Source organism: Coregonus lavaretus, assembly GCF_964263955.1.
Source record: "Coregonus lavaretus genome assembly, chromosome: 30".
In the NCBI taxonomy this organism is placed as follows: Eukaryota; Metazoa; Chordata; class Actinopteri; order Salmoniformes; family Salmonidae; genus Coregonus; species Coregonus lavaretus.
The window spans coordinates 36945738-36966160 of record NC_140017.1 but is presented as its reverse complement, the minus strand read 5'-3'; the positions used below and the strand labels follow the sequence as shown (position 1 = coordinate 36966160).

Sequence of the window (20423 nt, the reverse complement as noted above, 5' to 3'; positions counted from 1 at the left end):
CTGTGATTGGTCCTCCGTGGCAGTGACGATTGGTTTGGGAGCGTCATTTTTTTTTTTTTTTCGAAGCGACGTAAAACAGGATTATCATAATTAACTAACTGAATGTTTAAAATATTATGAATAAATTACAACGGAGAAAAAAAAGGATCAGTGCAAATCAATATTGTATTGTCATACTTCAAAACACAAACAAGTTGATAAGCACATTTTTCAACAAACTAACATTCTGACACAAAATAATTTTCAGCAGGGAATAAAATGACATATTATTAAACAAAACAGAATGCGATTATTAGTACATTCCCACTGTCCCCTCAGCCATTGACGGTGTATGAGTGCAAGCCCAGGGGACAACAAAACTAACTCCAGTGATGTCACTTCACCTCCAGACTGACTAATGTCTCTCCAAAATAGAATAAATGACACTTGACAAACACTAGTAATATAATAAGAGGTAAGGCCTGAGGGGGTGTGGTATATGGCCAATATACCACGGCTAAAGGCTGTTCTTATTAAGGGCTGATATTACGCACAACGCAACACAGTGCCTGGATACAGCCCTTAGACGTGGTATATTGGCCATATACCATAAACCCCCGAGGTGCCTTATTGCTATTATAAACTGGTTACCAACATAATTACAAGAGTAAAAATACATGTTTTGTCATACTCGTGGTATACGGTCTGATATACTATGGCTTTCAGCTAAATCAGCATTCAGGGCTGGAACAACCCAGTTTACAATAAGACCTAAGACACTAATAATATGATGACAGACACTAGTCCATCCAAACAGACCAGACTCCATCTTCTGATGTTCCAAGAATACACAAACTTTCTGATTTTCACATCACATAAAGTGCAGGGTCCATGTCAGCTAGATTCCTCTTCATCACTTTAGCAAGGTAACAACAACTATCCTTGTCTTCTGTTCTGTTCTGTTCTGGACCCTAGCCCCATCCTTCTGTTTCTGTTCTGGACCCTAGCCCCATCCTTCTGTCTCTGTTCTGGACCCTAGCCCCATCCTTCTGTCTCTGTTCTGGACCCTAGCCCCATCCTTCGGTTTCTGTTCTGGACCCTAGCCCCATCCTTCGGTTTCTGTTCTGGACCCTAGCCCCATCCTTCGGTTTCTGTTCTGGACCCTAGCCCCATCCTTCTGTTTCTGTTCTGGACCCTAGCCCCATCCTTCTGTTTCTGTTCTGGACCCTAGCCCCATCCAGTCTCTGGACTGGACCCTAACCCAATCCTTCTCTCTGTTTCTGTTCTGGACCCTAACCCCATCCAGTCTCTGGACCCTAACCCCATCCCGTCTGTGTTCTGGACCCTAACCCCATCCAGTCTCTGGACGGGACCCTAGCCCCATCCAGTCTCTGTTCTGGACCCTAGCCCCATCCAGTCTCTGTTCTGGACCCTAGCCCCATCCAGTCTCTGGACTGGACCCTAGCCCCATCCAGTCTCTGGACTGGACCCTAGCCCCATCCAGTCTCTGTTCTGGACCCTAGCCCCATCCAGTCTCTGTTCTGGACCCTAGCCCCATCCAGTCTCTGGACTGGACCCTAACCCATCCTTCTGTGTCTGTTCTGGACCCTAACCTTCTGTCTCTGTACTGCACTAGACCCTAACCTTGTCTCAGTTCTGGACCCTAACCCTATCCTTCTGCCTCTGTTTTGGACTCTAACCTTCTCTCTCGGTCTCTATATTGGACAAGGCATGGAGGTATGCTGTTTAACCCTATCCTTCATAGAGGTATGCTGTTTGACCCTATCCTTCATAGAGGTATGCTGTGTTGTCCTCTTCATAGATGATAGCCACAGTCTCTCCTGCCTCCGCTACAGCAGCACTGGTCTGGATACACGCCTGGGAAAGGACAGATATGTTAATGTACAGTTTGACTAATGTTTGGGAATAATATCATCATTTATTTTACCAGAGGAGGGTATCATAAAGCAGGATCAGTTAGCCATCAGTTTGAAAACAGTTATACTGGAATTCTGACCATTTATCACATAATCCAGCTCTGTGATGTAGATGACACAAGTACAGGGGGGAAATATGTTTTTTTTACCAGGTCAGTTGACTGAGAACCTGGGGAATAGTTACAGGGGAGAGGAGGGGGGATGAATGAGCCAATTGGAAGCTGGGGATGATTAGGTGGCCATGATGGTATGAGGGCCAGATTGGAAATTTAGCCAGGACACCGGGGGTTAACATCCCTACTCTTACGATAAGTGCCATGGGATCTTTAGTGACCACAGAGAGTCAGGACAGCGGTTTAAAGACGGCACCCCTACACAGGGCAATGTCCTCAATCACTGGGATCTTTTTTTTTAATTTAAATCAGAGGAAATAGTGCCTCCTACTGGCCCTTTGACACCACTTCCAGCAGCAGCTGGTCTCATCCAGGACCGACCCTGCTTAGCTTCAGAGGCATGCCAGCAGTGGGATGCAGGGTGGTATGCCAGCAGTGGTATGCAGTGTGGTATGCCAGCAGTGGGATGCAGGGTGGTATGCCAGCAGTGGGATGCAGGGTGGTATGCCAGCAGTGGTATGCAGTGTGGTATGCCAGCAGTGGGATGCAGTGTGGTATGCCAGCAGTGGTATGCAGTGTGGTATGCCAGCAGTGGGATGCAGGGTGGTATGCCAGCAGTGGGATGCAGTGTGGTATGCCAGCAGTGGGATGCAGTGTGGTATGCCAGCAGTGGGATGCAGTGTGGTATGCCAGCAGTGGGATGCAGTGTGGTATGCCAGCAGTGGGATGCAGGGTGGTATGCCAGCAGTGGTATGCAGTGTGGTATGCCAGCAGTGGGATGCAGTGTGGTATGCCAGCAGTGGGATGCAGGGTGGTATGCCAGCAGTGGGATGCAGTGTGGTATGCCAGCAGTGGTATGCAGTGTGGTATGCCAGCAGTGGGATGCAGTGTGGTATGCCAGCAGTGGGATGCAGGGTGGTATGCCAGCAGTGGGATGCAGTGTGGTATGCCAGCAGTGGTATGCAGTGTGGTATGCCAGCAGTGGGATGCAGTGTGGTATGCCAGCAGTGGTATGCAGTGTGGTATGCCAGCAGTGGTATGCAGTGTGGTATGCCAGCAGTGGTATGCAGTGTGGTATGCCAGCAGTGGGATGCAGTGTGGTATGCCAGCAGTGGGATGCAGTGAGGTATGCCAGCAGTGGTATGCAGTGTGGTATGCCAGCAGTGGTATGCAGGGTGGTATGCCAGCAGTGGGATGCAGTGTGGTATGCCAGCAGTGGTATGCAGGGTGGTATGCTGCTGGACTCTACAGATACAGTGCATTCACATTCTGTTACGTTACAGCCTTATTCTAAAATTCATTAATAATATTATTTTCTCATCGATCTACAAGCAATACCCCATAATGACAAAGCGAAAACAGGTTTAGACATTTTTGCGAATGTATTAAAAAACAGAAAAACCTTATTTACATAAGTATTCAGACCCTTTGCTATGAGACTCGAAATTGAGATCAGGTGCATCCTGTTTCCATTGATCACGCTTGAGATGTTTTTACAACTTGATTGGAGTCCACCTGTGATAATTCAATTGATTGGACACCATTTGGAAAGGCACACACACCTGTCTATATAAAAAGGTCCCACAGTTGACAGTGCATGTCAGAGCAAAAACCAAACCATGAGGTCGAAAGAATTGTCCGTAGAGCTCCGAGACAGGATTGTGTCGAGGCACAGATCTGGGGAAGGGTGCCAAAAAATTCAGCATTGAAGGTCCCCAAGAACACAGTTGCCTCCATCATTCTTAAATGGAAGAAGTTTAGAACCACCAAGACTCTTCCTAGAGCTGGTCGACTGGCCAAACTGAGCAATCGGGGGAGAAGGGCATTGGTCAGGGAGGTGACCAAGAACCCGATGGTCACTGACAGATATCCAGAGTTTCTCTGTGGAGATGGGAGAACCTTCCAGAAAAGTAACCATCTCTGCAGCACTCCACCAATCAGGCCTTTATGGTAGAGTGGCCAGACGGAAGCCACTCCTCAGTAAAAGGCACATGACAGCCTGCTTGGAGTTTGCCAAAAGGCACTTAAAGGACTCTCAGACCATGAGAAACAAGATTATCTGGTCTGATGAAACTAAGATTGAACTCTGGCCTGAATGCCAAGCGTCACGTCTGGAGGAAACCTGGCACCATCCCTACGGTGAAGCATGGTGGTGGCAGCATCATGCTGTGGGGATATTTTTCAGCAGTGGGGACTGGGAGACTAGTCAGGATCGAGGGAAAGTTGAATGGAGCAAAGTACAGAGAGACCCTTGATGAAAACCTGCTCCAGAGCGCTCAGGACCTCAGACTGGGGTGAAGGTTCACCTTCCAACAGGACAACGACCCTAAGCCCACAGCCAAGACAATGCAGGAGTGGCTTCGGGACAAGTCTCAATGTCCTTGAGTGGCCCAACCAGAGCCCGGACTTGAACCCGATCGAACATCTTTGGAGAGACCTGAAAATAGCTGTGCAGCGACGCTCCCCATCCAACCTGACAGAGCTTGAGAGGATCTGCAGAGAAGAATGGGAGAAACTCCCCAAATACAGGTGTGCCAAGCTTGTAGCGTCATACCCAAGAAGACTCGAGGCTGTAATCGCTGCCAAAGGTGCTTCAACAACGTACTGAGCAAAGTGTCTGAATACTTATGTAAATGTGATTTCAGTTTATTTGCAATAAATGTGCAAAATTGTCTAAAAACCTGTTTTTACTTTGACATTATGGAGTATTGTGTAGATTGATGAGGGAAAAAAACAATTGATTTTTTTACTGTAAAGTTTGGTGTAGGAGGAATAATGGTCTGGGGCTGTTTTTCATGGTTGGGGCTAGGCCCCTTAGTTCCAGTGAAGGGAAATCTTAACGCTACAGCATACAATGACATTCTAGACGATTCTGTGCTTCCACCTTTGGGGAAGGCCCTTTCCTGTTTCAGCTTGACAATGCCCCCGTGCAAAGCGAGGTCCATTAAATGATTTATTGAGATTGGTGTGGAAGGTAGTGGTTAAGGTCGCTGGTTTGAATCCAAGCCGACTAGTTAAAAGAATTAACAAAATAAAATAAAATTTCGGCCTGTGCCCTTGAGCAAGGCACTTAACCGTAATTGCTCCTGTAAGTCGCTCTGGATAAGAGCGTCTGCTAAATGACTAAAAGGTCAAATGTTACGTATTGTCATGTAATGCATTGTTACAGTCAGACCCATTGACCGTTTCCACATTTTGTTACGTTACAGCCTTATTCTAAAATTGATTTTTCTCCTCAATCTACACACAATACCCAATAATGACAAAGCAAAAAACAGGTTTTTAGAAATGTTTGCAAATGTATTAAAAATATTCGGACCCTTTACTCAGTACTTTGTTGAAGCACCTTTGGCAGCGATTACAGCCTCAAATCTTCTTGGGTATGACGCTACAAGCTTGGCACACCTGTATTTGGGGAGTTTCTCCCATTCTTCTCTGCAAGCGCTGTCAGGTTGGATGGGGAGCGTCGCTGCACAGCTATTTTCAGGTCTCTTCAGAGATGTTAGATCGGGATCAAGTCCAGGCTCTGGCTGGGCCACTCAAGGACTTGTCCCGAAGCCACTCCTGCGTTGTTTTGGCTGTGGGCTTAGGGTCGTTGTCCTGTTGGAAGGTGAACCTTCGCCCCAGACTGAGGTCTTGAGTGCTCTGGAGCAGGTTTTAATCAAGGATCTCTGTACTTTGATCCGTTCATTTTCCCTCGATCCTGACTAGTCTCCCTGTCCCTGCCGCTGAAAAACATCTCCACAGCATGATGCTGCCACCACCACGCTTCACCGTACGGATGGTGCCAGGTTTCCTCCCGACACGATGCTTGGCATTCAGGTCAATGAGTTCAACCTTGGTTTCATCAGACCAGAGAATCTTGTTTCTCATGGTCTGAGAGTCCTTTCGGTGCCTTTTGGCAAATTCCAAGCGGGTTGTCATGTGCCTTTTACTAAAGAGTGGCTTCCGTCTGGCCACTCTACCATAAAGGCCTTATTCGTGGAGTGCTGCAGAGATGGTTGTCAGATGAACTCTGGAGCTTTGTCAGTGACCATCAGGTTCTTGGTCACCTCCCTGAATACTTATGTAAATAAGGTATCTGTTTTTTTATTTGTAATAAATATGCAAAAATGTCTAAAAACCTGTTTTCACTTTGTCATTATTGGGTATTGTGTGTAGATTGATGAGGATTTAAAAAAATGTTTTAACCATTTTAGAATAAGGTCCTTCATGTAATGTATGGTAATGTTATATATGGTCATGTATGGTCACGTTAAGCACGGTCACGTTAAACACGGTCACGTTAAGCACGGTCACGTCAAGCACGGTCACGTTAAGCACGGTCACGTCTAAGATGTACAGTACCCTCTCCAGCAGATGCAGCCTCTCTTCATTCAGCAGGTTGTTGTGTCTCAGCTGGTTGACAGTGTTTTCCAGACCCACAAGTTTATCCAGGTGTCTCCTGTGTCTCTGTTGCAATACCTTCACCTTCTTCTGAAGCTCTATCACAATGGCTTCCAGCTGCTCCTTACTCAGGCTGTTCTTATTGTAGCTAACAGAGGAGATGTTACAGCGGTTAGGGTTACTCAGGCTGTTGTTATTGTAGCTAACAGAGGAGGAGATGTTACAGCGGTTAGGGTTCCTCAGGCTGTTGTTATTGTAGCTAACAGAGGAGGAGATGTTACAGCGGTTAGGGTTCCTCAGGCTGTTGTTATTGTAGCTAACAGAGGAGGAGATGTTACAGCGGTTAGGGTTACTCAGGCTGTTCTTATTGTAGCTAACAGAGGAGATGTTACAGCGGTTAGGGTTACTCAGGCTGTTGTTATTGTAGCTAACAGAGGAGGAGATGTTACAGCGGTTAGGGTTACTCAGGCTGTTGTTATTGTAGCTAACAGAGGAGGAGATGTTACAGCGGTTAGGGTTCCTCAGGCTGTTGTTATTGTAGCTAACAGAGGAGGAGATGTTACAGCGGTTAGGGTTCCTCAGGCTGTTGTTATTGTAGCTAACAGAGGAGGATATGTTACAGCGGTTAGGGTTCCTCAGGCTGTTGTTATTGTAGCTAACAGAGGAGGAGATGTTACAGCGGTTAGGGTTACTCAGGCTGTTGTTATTGTAGCTAACAGAGGAGGAGATGTTACAGCGGTTAGGGTTCCTCAGGCTGTTGTTATTGTAGCTAACAGAGGAGATGTTACAGCGGTTAGGGTTACTCAGGCTGTTGTTATTGTAGCTAACAGAGGAGGAGATGTTACAGCGGTTAGGGTTACTCAGGCTGTTATTGTAGCTAACAGAGGAGGAGATGTTACAGCGGTTAGGGTTCCTCAGGCTGTTGTTATTGTAGCTAACAGAGGAGATGTTACAGCGGTTAGGGTTCCTCAGGCTGTTGTTATTGTAGCTAACAGAGGAGGAGATGTTACAGCGGTTAGGGTTCCTCAGGCTGTTGTTATTGTAGCTAACAGAGGAGGAGATGTTACAGCGGTTAGGGTTACTCAGGCTGTTGTTATTGTAGCTAACAGAGGAGGAGATGTTACAGCGGTTAGGGTTCCTCAGGCTGTTGTTATTGTAGCTAACAGAGGAGGAGATGTTACAGCGGTTAGGGTTACTCAGGCTGTTGTTATTGTAGCTAACAGAGGAGGAGATGTTACAGCGGTTAGGGTTCCTCAGGCTGTTGTTATTGTAGCTAACAGAGGAGGAGATGTTACAGCGGTTAGGGTTACTCAGGCTGTTGTTATTGTAGCTAACAGAGGAGGAGATGTTACAGCGGTTAGGGTTACTCAGGCTGTTCTTATTGTAGCTAACAGAGGAGGAGATGTTACAGCGGTTAGGGTTACTCAGGCTGTTGTTATTGTAGCTAACAGAGGAGGAGATGTTACAGCGGTTAGGGTTCCTCAGGCCGTTCTTATTGTAGCTAACAGAGGAAGAGATGTTACAGCGGTTAGGGTTACTCAGGCTGTTGTTATTGTAGCTAACAGAGGAGGAGATGTTACAGCGGTTAGGGTTACTCAGGCTGTTGTTATTGTAGCTAACAGAGGAGGAGATGTTACAGCGGTTAGGGTTACTCAGGCTGTTCTTATTGTAGCTAACAGAGGAGGAGATGTTACAGCGGTTAGGGTTACTCAGGCTGTTGTTATTGTAGCTAACAGAGGAGGAGATGTTACAGCGGTTAGGGTTCCTCAGGCTGTTGTTATTGTAGCTAACAGAGGAGGAGATGTTACAGCGGTTAGGGTTACTCAGGCTGTTGTTATTGTAGCTAACAGAGGAGGAGATGTTACAGCGGTTAGGGTTACTCAGGCTGTTGTTATTGTAGCTAACAGAGGAGGAGATGTTACAGCGGTTAGGGTTCCTCAGGCTGTTGTTATTGTAGCTAACAGAGGAGGAGATGTTACAGCGGTTAGGGTTACTCAGGCTGTTGTTATTGTAGCTAACAGAGGAGGAGATGTTACAGCGGTTAGGGTTACTCAGGCTGTTGTTATTGTAGCTAACAGAGGAGGAGATGTTACAGCGGTTAGGGTTACTCAGGCTGTTGTTATTGTAGCTAACAGAGGAGGAGATGTTACAGCGGTTAGGGTTACTCAGGCTGTTGTTATTGTAGCTAACAGAGGAGATGTTACAGCGGTTAGGGTTACTCAGGCTGTTGTTATTGTAGCTAACAGAAGAGGAGATGTTACAGCGGTTAGGGTTACTCAGGCTGTTGTTATTGTAGCTAACAGAGGAGGAGATGTTACAGCGGTTAGGGTTACTCAGGCTGTTGTTATTGTAGCTAACAGAGGAGGAGATGTTACAGCGGTTTGGGTTACTCAGGCTGTTGTTATTGTAGCTAACAGAGGAGGAGATGTTACAGCGGTTAGGGTTACTCAGGCTGTTGTTATTGTAGCTAACAGAGGAGGAGATGTTACAGCGGTTAGGGTTACTCAGGCTGTTGTTATTGTAGCTAACAGAGGAGGAGATGTTACAGCGGTTAGGGTTACTCAGGCTGTTGTTATTGTAGCTAACAGAGGAGGAGATGTTACAGCGGTTAGGGTTACTCAGGCTGTTGTTATTGTAGCTAACAGAGGAGATGTTACAGCGGTTAGGGTTCCTCAGGCTGTTGTTATTGTAGCTAACAGAGGAGGAGATGTTACAGCGGTTAGGGTTCCTCAGGCTGTTGTTATTGTAGCTAACAGAGGAGGAGATGTTACAGCGGTTAGGGTTACTCAGGCTGTTGTTATTGTAGCTAACAGAGGAGGAGATGTTACAGCGGTTAGGGTTACTCAGGCTGTTGTTATTGTAGCTAACAGAGGAGATGTTACAGCGGTTAGGGTTCCTCAGGCTGTTGTTATTGTAGCTAACAGAGGAGGAGATGTTACAGCGGTTAGGGTTACTCAGGCTGTTGTTATTGTAGCTAACAGAGGAGGAGATGTTACAGCGGTTAGGGTTCCTCAGGCTGTTGTTATTGTAGCTAACAGAGGAGGAGATGTTACAGCGGTTAGGGTTACTCAGGCTGTTGTTATTGTAGCTAACAGAGGAGATGTTACAGCGGTTAGGGTTCCTCAGGCTGTTGTTATTGTAGCTAACAGAGGAGGAGATGTTACAGCGGTTAGGGTTCCTCAGGCTGTTGTTATTGTAGCTAACAGAGGAGGAGATGTTACAGCGGTTAGGGTTACTCAGGCTGTTGTTATTGTAGCTAACAGAGGAGGAGATGTTACAGCGGTTAGGGTTACTCAGGCTGTTGTTATTGTAGCTAACAGAGGAGATGTTACAGCGGTTAGGGTTACTCAGGCTGTTGTTATTGTAGCTAACAGAGGAGGAGATGTTACAGCGGTTAGGGTTACTCAGGCTGTTCTTATTGTAGCTAACAGAGGAGGAGATGTTACAGCGGTTAGGGTTCCTCAGGCTGTTGTTATTGTAGCTAACAGAGGAGGAGATGTTACAGCGGTTAGGGTTACTCAGGCTGTTGTTATTGTAGCTAACAGAGGAGGAGATGTTACAGCGGTTAGGGTTACTCAGGCTGTTGTTATTGTAGCTAACAGAGGAGGAGATGTTACAGCGGTTAGGGTTCCTCAGGCTGTTGTTATTGTAGCTAACAGAGGAGGAGATGTTACAGCGGTTAGGGTTCCTCAGGCTGTTGTTATTGTAGCTAACAGAGGAGGAGATGTTACAGCGGTTAGGGTTACTCAGGCTGTTGTTATTGTAGCTAACAGAGGAGGAGATGTTACAGCGGTTAGGGTTACTCAGGCTGTTGTTATTGTAGCTAACAGAGGAGGAGATGTTACAGCGGTTTGGGTTACTCAGGCTGTTGTTATTGTAGCTAACAGAGGAGGAGATGTTACAGCGGTTAGGGTTACTCAGGCTGTTGTTATTGTAGCTAACAGAGGAGGAGATGTTACAGCGGTTAGGGTTACTCAGGCTGTTGTTATTGTAGCTAACAGAGGAGGAGATGTTACAGCGGTTAGGGTTACTCAGGCTGTTGTTATTGTAGCTAACAGAGGAGGAGATGTTACAGCGGTTAGGGTTACTCAGGCTGTTGTTATTGTAGCTAACAGAGGAGGAGATGTTACAGCGGTTAGGGTTCCTCAGGCTGTTGTTATTGTAGCTAACAGAGGAGGAGATGTTACAGCGGTTAGGGTTACTCAGGCTGTTGTTATTGTAGCTAACAGAGGAGGAGATGTTACAGCGGTTAGGGTTACTCAGGCTGTTGTTATTGTAGCTAACAGAGGAGGAGATGTTACAGCGGTTAGGGTTACTCAGGCTGTTGTTATTGTAGCTAACAGAGGAGGAGATGTTACAGCGGTTAGGGTTCCTCAGGCTGTTGTTATTGTAGCTAACAGAGGAGATGTTACAGCGGTTAGGGTTCCTCAGGCTGTTGTTATTGTAGCTAACAGAGGAGGAGATGTTACAGCGGTTAGGGTTACTCAGGCTGTTGTTATTGTAGCTAACAGAGGAGATGTTACAGCGGTTAGGGTTACTCAGGCTGTTGTTATTGTAGCTAACAGAGGAGGAGATGTTACAGCGGTTAGGGTTCCTCAGGCTGTTGTTATTGTAGCTAACAGAGGAGGAGATGTTACAGCGGTTAGGGTTCCTCAGGCTGTTGTTATTGTAGCTAACAGAGGAGGAGATGTTACAGCGGTTAGGGTTACTCAGGCTGTTGTTATTGTAGCTAACAGAGGAGATGTTACAGCGGTTAGGGTTACTCAGGCTGTTGTTATTGTAGCTAACAGAGGAGGAGATGTTACAGCGGTTAGGGTTCCTCAGGCTGTTGTTATTGTAGCTAACAGAGGAGGAGATGTTACAGCGGTTAGGGTTCCTCAGGCTGTTGTTATTGTAGCTAACAGAGGAGGAGATGTTACAGCGGTTAGGGTTACTCAGGCTGTTGTTATTGTAGCTAACAGAGGAGGAGATGTTACAGCGGTTAGGGTTACTCAGGCTGTTGTTATTGTAGCTAACAGAGGAGGAGATGTTACAGCGGTTAGGGTTACTCAGGCTGTTGTTATTGTAGCTAACAGAGGAGGAGATGTTACAGCGGTTAGGGTTACTCAGGCTGTTGTTATTGTAGCTAACAGAGGAGGAGATGTTACAGCGGTTAGGGTTCCTCAGGCTGTTGTTATTGTAGCTAACAGAGGAGGAGATGTTACAGCGGTTAGGGTTACTCAGGCTGTTGTTATTGTAGCTAACAGAGGAGGAGATGTTACAGCGGTTAGGGTTACTCAGGCTGTTGTTATTGTAGCTAACAGAGGAGGAGATGTTACAGCGGTTAGGGTTACTCAGGCTGTTGTTATTGTAGCTAACAGAGGAGGAGATGTTACAGCGGTTAGGGTTCCTCAGGCTGTTGTTATTGTAGCTAACAGAGGAGATGTTACAGCGGTTAGGGTTCCTCAGGCTGTTGTTATTGTAGCTAACAGAGGAGGAGATGTTACAGCGGTTAGGGTTACTCAGGCTGTTGTTATTGTAGCTAACAGAGGAGATGTTACAGCGGTTAGGGTTACTCAGGCTGTTGTTATTGTAGCTAACAGAGGAGGAGATGTTACAGCGGTTAGGGTTCCTCAGGCTGTTGTTATTGTAGCTAACAGAGGAGGAGATGTTACAGCGGTTAGGGTTCCTCAGGCTGTTGTTATTGTAGCTAACAGAGGAGGAGATGTTACAGCGGTTAGGGTTACTCAGGCTGTTGTTATTGTAGCTAACAGAGGAGATGTTACAGCGGTTAGGGTTACTCAGGCTGTTGTTATTGTAGCTAACAGAGGAGGAGATGTTACAGCGGTTAGGGTTCCTCAGGCTGTTGTTATTGTAGCTAACAGAGGAGGAGATGTTACAGCGGTTAGGGTTCCTCAGGCTGTTGTTATTGTAGCTAACAGAGGAGGAGATGTTACAGCGGTTAGGGTTACTCAGGCTGTTGTTATTGTAGCTAACATTGTTGTAATATTTGAGTCACTCAGATCACATTAATGTTGGGGTGACACGGGTATCTTAGCAGAACATACTGGCATTAACATTAAGGCTAGCAAGAGTCTGAGGCACCAGGACCAAGACCCTCATTCTTAGGGTAGAGGGTTAAGGTCAAGGGGTAGAGGGTTAAGGTCAAGGGGTAGAGGGTTAAGGTCAAGGGGTAGAGGGGTAGAGGGTTAAGGTCAAGGGGTAGAGGGGTAGAGGGTTAAGGTGTAGAGGGTTAAGGTGTAGAGGGTTAAGGTGAAGGGGTAGAGGGGTAGAGGGTTAAGGTGTAGAGGGTTAAGGTGTAGAGGGTTAAGGTGAAGGGGTAGAGGGTTAAGGTGAAGGGGTAGAGGGTCAAGGTCAAGGTGCAGAGGGTTAAGGTCAAGGGGTAGAGGGTAGAGGGTTAAGGTTAAGGTGTAGAGGGTTAAGGTGTAGAGGGTTAAGGTGTAGAGGGTTAAGGTGAAGAGGGTTAAGGGGTAGAGGGTTAAGGTGAAGAGGGTTAAGGTGAAGAGGGTTAAGGTGTAGAGGGTTAAGGTGTAGAGGGTTAAGGTGAAGAGGGTTAAGGTGAAGAGGGTTAAGGGGTAGAGGGTTAAGGTGTAGAGGGTCAAGGTGTAGAGGGTTAAGGTGTAGAGGGTTAAGGTGTAGAGGGTTAAGGTGTAGAGGGTTAAGGTTAAGGTGTAGAGGGTTAAGGTGTAGAGGGTTAAGGTTAAGGTGTAGAGGGTTAAGGTGTAGAGGGTCAAGGTGTAGAGGGTCAAGGTGTAGAGGGTCAAGGTGTAGAGGGTTAAGGTGTAGAGGGTTAAGGTGTAGAGGGTTAAGGTGTAGAGGGTTAAGGTTAAGGTGTAGAGGGTTAAGGTGTAGAGGGTTAAGGTTAAGGTGTAGAGGGTTAAGGTGTAGAGGGTCAAGGTGTAGAGGGTTAAGGTGTAGAGGGTTAAGGTGTAGAGGGTTAAGGTGTAGAGGGTTAAGGTGTAGAGGGTTAAGGTTAAGGTGTAGAGGGTTAAGGTTAAGGTGCAGAGGGTTAAGGTTAAGGTGCAGAGGGTTAAGGTGTAGAGGGTTAAGGTGTAGAGGGTTAAGGTGTAGAGGGTTAAGGTGTAGAGGGTTAAGGTGTAGAGGGTTAAGGTGTAGAGGGTTAAGGATGCTCTTTACCGGTGTTCCTCCAGTTGGCTTCCCCGGTGTTCCATACGGTCCTCCTCCTCCTCCTCCGTCTCCCCCTCCTCAGTCTCCAGTCTCTCCAGTGTGAGGATAAGTGATCCGGGAGAGGGGGGCATGTGCTTGGACACTATAGGCAGTGTGGAGACGATGGGTGTGGGGCTGAGAGCTGAGGACAGCACAGTGTCTGGGGGAATGCTGAACTGAGCCGCCCCGCTGGACAGAATGTTGGGGATCGTCTCAAAGTAGGCGATGATCTGAGCCCCGCCACCGTGGTAGTCCTGGGAGACAGACAGCTCCTCCATCTCAGGAGAGACGTTCTCGATGAGCAGAGTTGTCGGGGACAACACAAAATGACCGACATCTTCCGTTGTTCCCAGGTCATAACCTTCAGTCAAGATGGCTGCTGTGACCCTACTCACCTCCACCTCTTCCAGCTGTTCCGACACCACCACCTCTCCATCCAGCCCACCATGCTCCCCTCCACCCTCCAGCCCACCCAGATCCTCTACTGTTTGGAACACAGTAACAGGGAAGCCTCCTGCAGCACCGTCATGGCTCCACCCCTCTAATGCTGACGGAGGCAGAGCTGCTGTGTGCAGTAGGTCCACTGTGTGCCCAGTCACGTCCCTCTCCTCCAGCAGCTCTGCCTCCTCAGTCGCTGAGGGGTTAACCGTGTCATAGAGTGTCACTGTGTTCGCACTGTCACTGTCTGTGGAGTCGCTAGCTGGCATCCCAAAGTCAGAAGAGGTGGTCCGTGTTTTCCTGCTGTGTCGCAGCCTTTTGGATTTCCGACTCTCACGGTGTTCCTCACCTTTACGTTTCTGTCCAAAACACAAAGGGAAGAGGAAGAGCGTTGTTCAACTTCTGAATCTAATCATTTAAAAAGCACAAAAATCATCTAACAGACTCAAATACATGCAGAACTTGAAAGAAGGAACATAAACCAACATGGATGGCTTTCCCCTGTTACATTTAGGTTGACTTTATCAGGGATAACATGTCACCACATTTACAGACAATAACCTAGGGTTAGAGTGACCTTAACAGTGCATTCTGAAAGTATTCAGACCCCTTGACTTTTTCCACATTTTGTTACGTTACAACCTTATTCTAAAATGGATTAAGTTGTTTTTCCCCCTCATCAATCTACACACAATATCACATAATGACAAAGCAAAAACAGGTTTTTCAAAATTTTTGCAAATGTATGAAGAATAAACAGAAATACCTTATTTACTTAAGTATTCAGACCCTTTGCTATGAGATTCGAAATTGAGCTCAGGTGCATCCTGTTTCCATTGATCATCCTTGAGATGTTGTTATAACTTGATTGAGTCCACCTGTGGTAAATTCAATTGATTGGACATGATTTGGAAAGGCACACACTTGTCTAGATCAGTTCCCACAGTTGACAGTGCATGTCAGAGCAAAAACTAAGCCATGAGGTCGAAGGAATTGTCTGTGGAGCTCTGAAACAAGATTGTGTCGAGGCACAGATCTGGGAGAACATTCCAGAAGGCCAACCATCTCTGTAGCACTCCACCAACCAGGCCTTTATGGTAGAGTGGCCAGACGGAAGCCACTCCTCAGTAAAAGTCATGACAGCCCGCTTGGAGTTTGCCAAAAGGCACTTAAAGGACTCTCAGACCATGAAGCAAGATTCTCTGGTCTGATGAAACCAAGGTTGAACTCTTTGGCCTGAATGCCAAGCGTCACGTCTGGAGGAAACCAGGCACCATCTCTACGGTGAAGCATGGTGGTGGCAGCCTCATGCTGTGGAGATGTTTTTCAGCGGCAGGGACTGAGAGACTAGTCAGGATCGAGGGAAAGTTGAACGGAGCAAAGTACAGAGAGATCCTTGATGAAAACCTGCTCCAGAGCGCTCAGGACCTCAGATGGGGCGAAGGTTCACCTTCCAACAGGACAACAACTCGAAGCATACAGCCAAGACAACGCAGGAGAGGCTTCGGGACAAGTCTCTGAATGTCCTTGAGTGGCCCAGCCAGAGCCCAGACTTGAACCTGATCTAACATCTCTGGAGAGACCTGAAAATAGCTGTGCAGCGACGCTCCCCATCCAACCTGACAGAGCTAGAGAGGATCTGCAGAGAAGAATGGGAGAAACTCCCAAAATATAGGTACGCCAAGCTTGTAGCATCATACTTGTAGCTTCAACAAAGTACTTAGTAAAGGGTCTGAATACTTATGTAAATGTTATATTTCAGTTTTTTATTTTTAATACATTTGCAAAATTGTCTAAAAACCAGTTTTTGCTTCGTCATTATGTGGTATTGTGTCTAGATTGATGAGGGGGAAAAACGATTTAATCAATTTTAGAATAAGGCTGTAACATAACAAAATGTGGAAAAAGTGAAGGGGTCTGAATACTTTCCAAATGCACTGCACCTCTGTGAGCTGGAAGACAGTGGGCACAGCGTTGTTCTCCAGGTAACGGATCCCCCAGCGCAGCTTGAAGCTGGAGGATGCAAAATGTTCATGACAGATATACTGGTGTCTGGAAGGGGTCCAGTCCTCACGACCCATGTTTTTCAACCACTGCTCTAAGCGGGCTGGGTCCTGCAGCGGAAACCTACAGGAGCAGGAGAACAACAGTATTAGTTTCCAACAGAAACCTGCTTGAGTCAGGTCATGCAACTGTGACCCACATTGCGAAACATTCAATATGAGTGGCTAACACATGGAGGAAAAATAACTGCTAGCTACTGTAGAACATCGACCATATGGCAGATCAGCTTACACATCAAATACATTGTGTTAACTTAGCTAACTATCAATATGGTTTAGCACATATGTAATATTTGTCAAAATAGTATTAGCCTTTGAGCGACATGATAATGCTTGACACCTTGCCATTCATAGTAGCCAACTAAACTTAACTCCACGTTAGTGTGGGCGGCCTGGAGTTGAAATGACAGATACAATTACGTTTATCCAAAACTATTGTTTTTGGCAGCCAAACACTAGCCCGCAATTATACAAGACAATGTGTTTAAAAAATAATAATATTTTATATTTTAATCATATATATATATAAATGACATTTTATGTCACATAAAATGGCGTTATTGAAAAACTAGTTCGCCCACACTAGTCGCCGCTTAACTCCATCGTAAATTGTTGAGTTTAATCGGCTATCATTAATATCGAAAGTTACTGCTCGCATAGTTATAGTCAAGCTAGCAACAAATACAGCCATGCTTACTTGTAGAAGCTTTTCCTATCAGAATTGTTGTTTCCAGAGTCATTCTTGCAGTTCGGTGCAGAACAATACTTCGGCATCTCGTCGAGCACCTTGAGGGGTTATCTTTAAAACTAGCCTGGCAAGGTGAGTTGTCAGTTTTGTGCCTGGCAAGGTGAGTTGTCAGTTTTGTGCCTGGCAAGGTGAGTTGTCAGTTTTGTGCCTGGCAAGGTGAGTTGTCAGTTTTGTGATCAACTTGTAGCGTGCGTCAGCTGTTAGCTTCTGTGCGTTACGTCAGAATGATGCGACTCGCATATCACGTGTTATGCGGCGTTCATAATAACTGGGAATTCGGAACTGGGAAATCCATTTTCAATTCAATTTAAGGTCTTTATTTGTATGGGAAACATATGTTTACATTGCCAAAGCAAGTGAAATAGATAATAAACAAAAGTGAAATAAACAATACAAAATTAACTGTAAACGTTACACTCACAAAAGTTCCAAAATAATAAAGACATTTCAAACGTCATATTATGTGTATACTGTTTAATAATGATGTGCAAATAGTTAAAGTACAAAAAGGAAAATAAATAAACATAACTATCCGACTTCAGTGCGTTCAAAACTGGGAACTCGGGAAAAAAAAAAACAGCCTCTGACTGGGAAAAATCGATTTGAACGGTCATCCAACTCGGAATTCCAACTCGGGAACCCTGGCCTTTTTCTAGATCTCCGACATTCGAAACTGAAGAACACCGACGTCATGATTTTATCTCGTATTTTTCAGAGTTCCGAGTTTTTTTGAATGCGGCATTAAACTCCCACTTCTGAGATTCTCAACAGCTGTAGCACAGTCAGAACAATGAGCCATCTATTTCACCGGATGTATAAATGTGAAGCATCCGGTTGGCGTTTCCACTTCGGTAAGAAACAGAAGGAAAAAAAACACAGCTCAATCAAAACCAGAGAGCTTTCGACACACCCACTCCTTTCCACACGCCTACTACTTTCCTTTCGACACACCCACTCCTTTCGACACGCCTACTACTTTCCTTTCGACACACCCACTCCTTTCCACACGCCTACTACTTTCCTCTCGACACACCCACTCCTTTCGACACGCCTACTACTTTCCTCTCGACACACCCACTCCTTTCGACACGCCTACTTCTTTCCTTTGGACACACCCACTCCTTTCCACACGCCTACTACTTTCCTTTCGACATATTGAGCGGCAGCTAACTGGAATTTAGACCTTTTTTTTTTTGGTGCTTTCAAGACAGGACTTCCGTCACAGCTTTGCGTTTGAAGTCTGTCTGTCACTGACGTCAGTGCAGGGACGGCGGATGAAAGTTTGTTTCGGGGAATCTTTCATTGAGTTTATCTTTAGCTAGCTACGTTAGCTAGCCAGCCGCCAGGAGAGGGATTTTTGAAATCGTTGAAAAACAAACAAACTTTACTCCGCACGGCCGTGCTGTGAATGGGTGAGAGATGGTAGGAGATAGTGATGGAGAGGAAAGTGAAGCAAGTATGGAACATGGTGGTACAAATAAAGGAGGGAGTGAGAGAGAAAACGAAAGCGGGAGAGAAAGGGAGTAGGGGAATGAAGGGGAGCGAGAGGTCTACGGAGGTAGAGAGGAGGCAGAAAAGGAGGTTTGAGGAGAGCAACCTAGCTTCCGACGCTAGCGGAAGTTCGGAGGTAGAAAGTGCAGAGGAAGGGCAAGATAAGACACGAGAGGAACATGGAGGTGAGGAGGAGCATAAAGTGATTATGAAGTTTAGGGAGGAAGGGAGAGTTGGGGCGATGAGTCCCATAAGGTGGACGGCTGTGATAAACGAGTTGATTGGGGAAGTTGTTAATGCTAAAGTGTTAAGAGATGGGAGCTTGTTGTGCTGTAAGGACATGGTGCAGAGGGAAAAAGCTATCAGAGTGAAGCAAATAGGGAAGTGTAAGGTGGAGTCGAGCAGCTGGACTGATCAAGCAGGGAAGTGTAAGGTGGAGTCGAGCAGCTGGACTGATCAAGCAGGGAAGTGTGAGGTGGAGTCGAGCAGCTGGACTGATCAAGCAGGGAAGTGTGAGGTGGAGTCGAGCAGCTGGACTGATCAAGCAGGGAAGCAGTGGAGTAAAAGGCCCGTGGCCCCGTGTAGCTCGGTTGGTAGAGCATGGCGCTTGCAACGCCAGGGTTGTGGGTTTGATTCCCACGGGGGGCCAGTATGAAAAAAACAAAAACATGTATGCACTCACTAACTGTAAGTCGCTCTGGATAAGAGCGTCTACTAAATGACTAAAATGTTAAAATGTAAGGGGTGGTAACAGGAGTGCCTGTGAGTGTTAGCACTAAAGAGGTAAGGGACAATTTGAAAGGAGGCGTTCTAGTGAATGTACACAGATTGCAAGCAACAAGGGGTGGAGATAGGGTAGATGGCACGTCTATTCTGTTACATTTTAAGGACCGGGTATTGCCAAATAAGGTAACAATAGGATATATGAGTTATTATGCACAGAGGGTAGTGCGTACGGCCCAGTACATCACTGGGGTCAAGCTTCCTGCCATCCAGGACCTCTATACCAGGCGGTGTCAGAGGAAGGCCCTCAAAATAGTCAAAGACTCCAGCCACCCAAGTCATAGACTGTTCTCTCTGCTACCGCACGGCAAGCGGTACCGGAGTGCCAAGTCTAGGTCCAAAAGACTTCTCAACATCTTCTACCCCCAAGTCATAAGACTCCTGAACAGCTAATCATGGCTACCCGGACTATTTGCACTGCCCCCCCACCCCATCTTTTTACGCTGCTGCTACTCTGTTAATTATTTATGCATAGTCACTTTAACTCTACCCACATGTACATATTACTTCAACTACCTCAACTAGCCGGTGCCCCCGCACATTGACTCTGCACCGGTACCCCCCTGTATATATAGCCTCCCTACTGTTATTTTATTTTACTTCTGCTCTTTTTTTCTCAACACTTTTTTGTTTTATTTTACTTTTTTATTAAAAGATAAATGCACTGTTGGTTAAGGGCTGTAAGTAAGCATTTCACTGTAATGTCTGTACCTGTTGTATTCGGCGCGTGTGGCCAATAACGTTTGATTTGATTTGATTTATGTGAGGGCTTATGTACCGAAGCCTTTAAGATGTTATAAATGCCAGAGGTTTGGGCATGTGGCAACAGTCTGTAAAGAGAAAAAGAGGTGTGCCAGGTGTGGAGGAGAGCATGAGTATGGGAAGTGTGGAGATGGTGTACAACCAAAGTGCTGCAACTGTGGTGGTGCTCATAGTGTGACATATAGTGGGTGTGAGGCTATGAAGAAGGCAGTGGAGGTGCAACAAGTGGGAGTGGAGAGAAGGGTGTCATATGCTGAGGCAGGGACATGCCACCTTCATAAAGCAAGGAATTCCCTACAAGATGATAGGCAAAGTATGGATGGATGGAAATGGCCAAGTGATGGAAAATTTGATAGAAAATAAAGATCTGGTGTGCCTGAATGATGGCAGAGGGACCAGGATTGATGTAGCCACAGGGAAAGAGTCTGCCTTGGACCTCACTCCGGTATCTAGTGCGATGGCAGGAATCTGTGAGTGGGAGCGGGTAGCTACTGGTAACTTTTTGCAACTGTGGTTAATTGTTTCCAATGTTATTTCATGCTTAAGAGTACCTGTG

The 20423-nt window shown here is 46.2% G+C and overlaps 1 protein-coding gene across 1 annotated transcript; it reads right to left on the bottom strand.

Annotated features, from left to right (window-relative positions):
- Positions 1–147: 147 nt before the first annotated feature.
- LOC311105395 (uncharacterized protein) lies at positions 148–17010 on the bottom strand. The gene is made up of 5 exons (XM_084147541.1): positions 16781–17010; positions 15964–16147; positions 13553–14379; positions 6377–6563; positions 148–1857 (listed from the first exon to the last, which is right to left on the bottom strand). The coding sequence occupies exons 1-5, from the start codon at positions 16855–16857 to the stop codon at positions 1762–1764; spliced, it is 1371 nt and encodes a 456-aa protein (XP_084003667.1). The 5' UTR covers positions 16858–17010; the 3' UTR covers positions 148–1761.
- Between the last annotated feature and the right edge of the window lie 3413 nt (positions 17011–20423).

Coding starts and splice junctions, on each gene's coding strand:
- LOC311105395 (XM_084147541.1), bottom strand. CDS start 16,857: ATGCCGAAGTATTGTTCTGCACCGAACTGCAAGAATGACTCTGGAAAC. Junction 16,148..16,780: donor GATAGGAAAAGCTTCTACAA/GTAAGCATGGCT, acceptor CTGCTCCTGTAG/GTTTCCGCTGCAGGACCCAG. Junction 14,380..15,963: donor CTGTCTTCCAGCTCACAGAG/GTGCAGTGCATT, acceptor TGTTTTGGACAG/AAACGTAAAGGTGAGGAACA.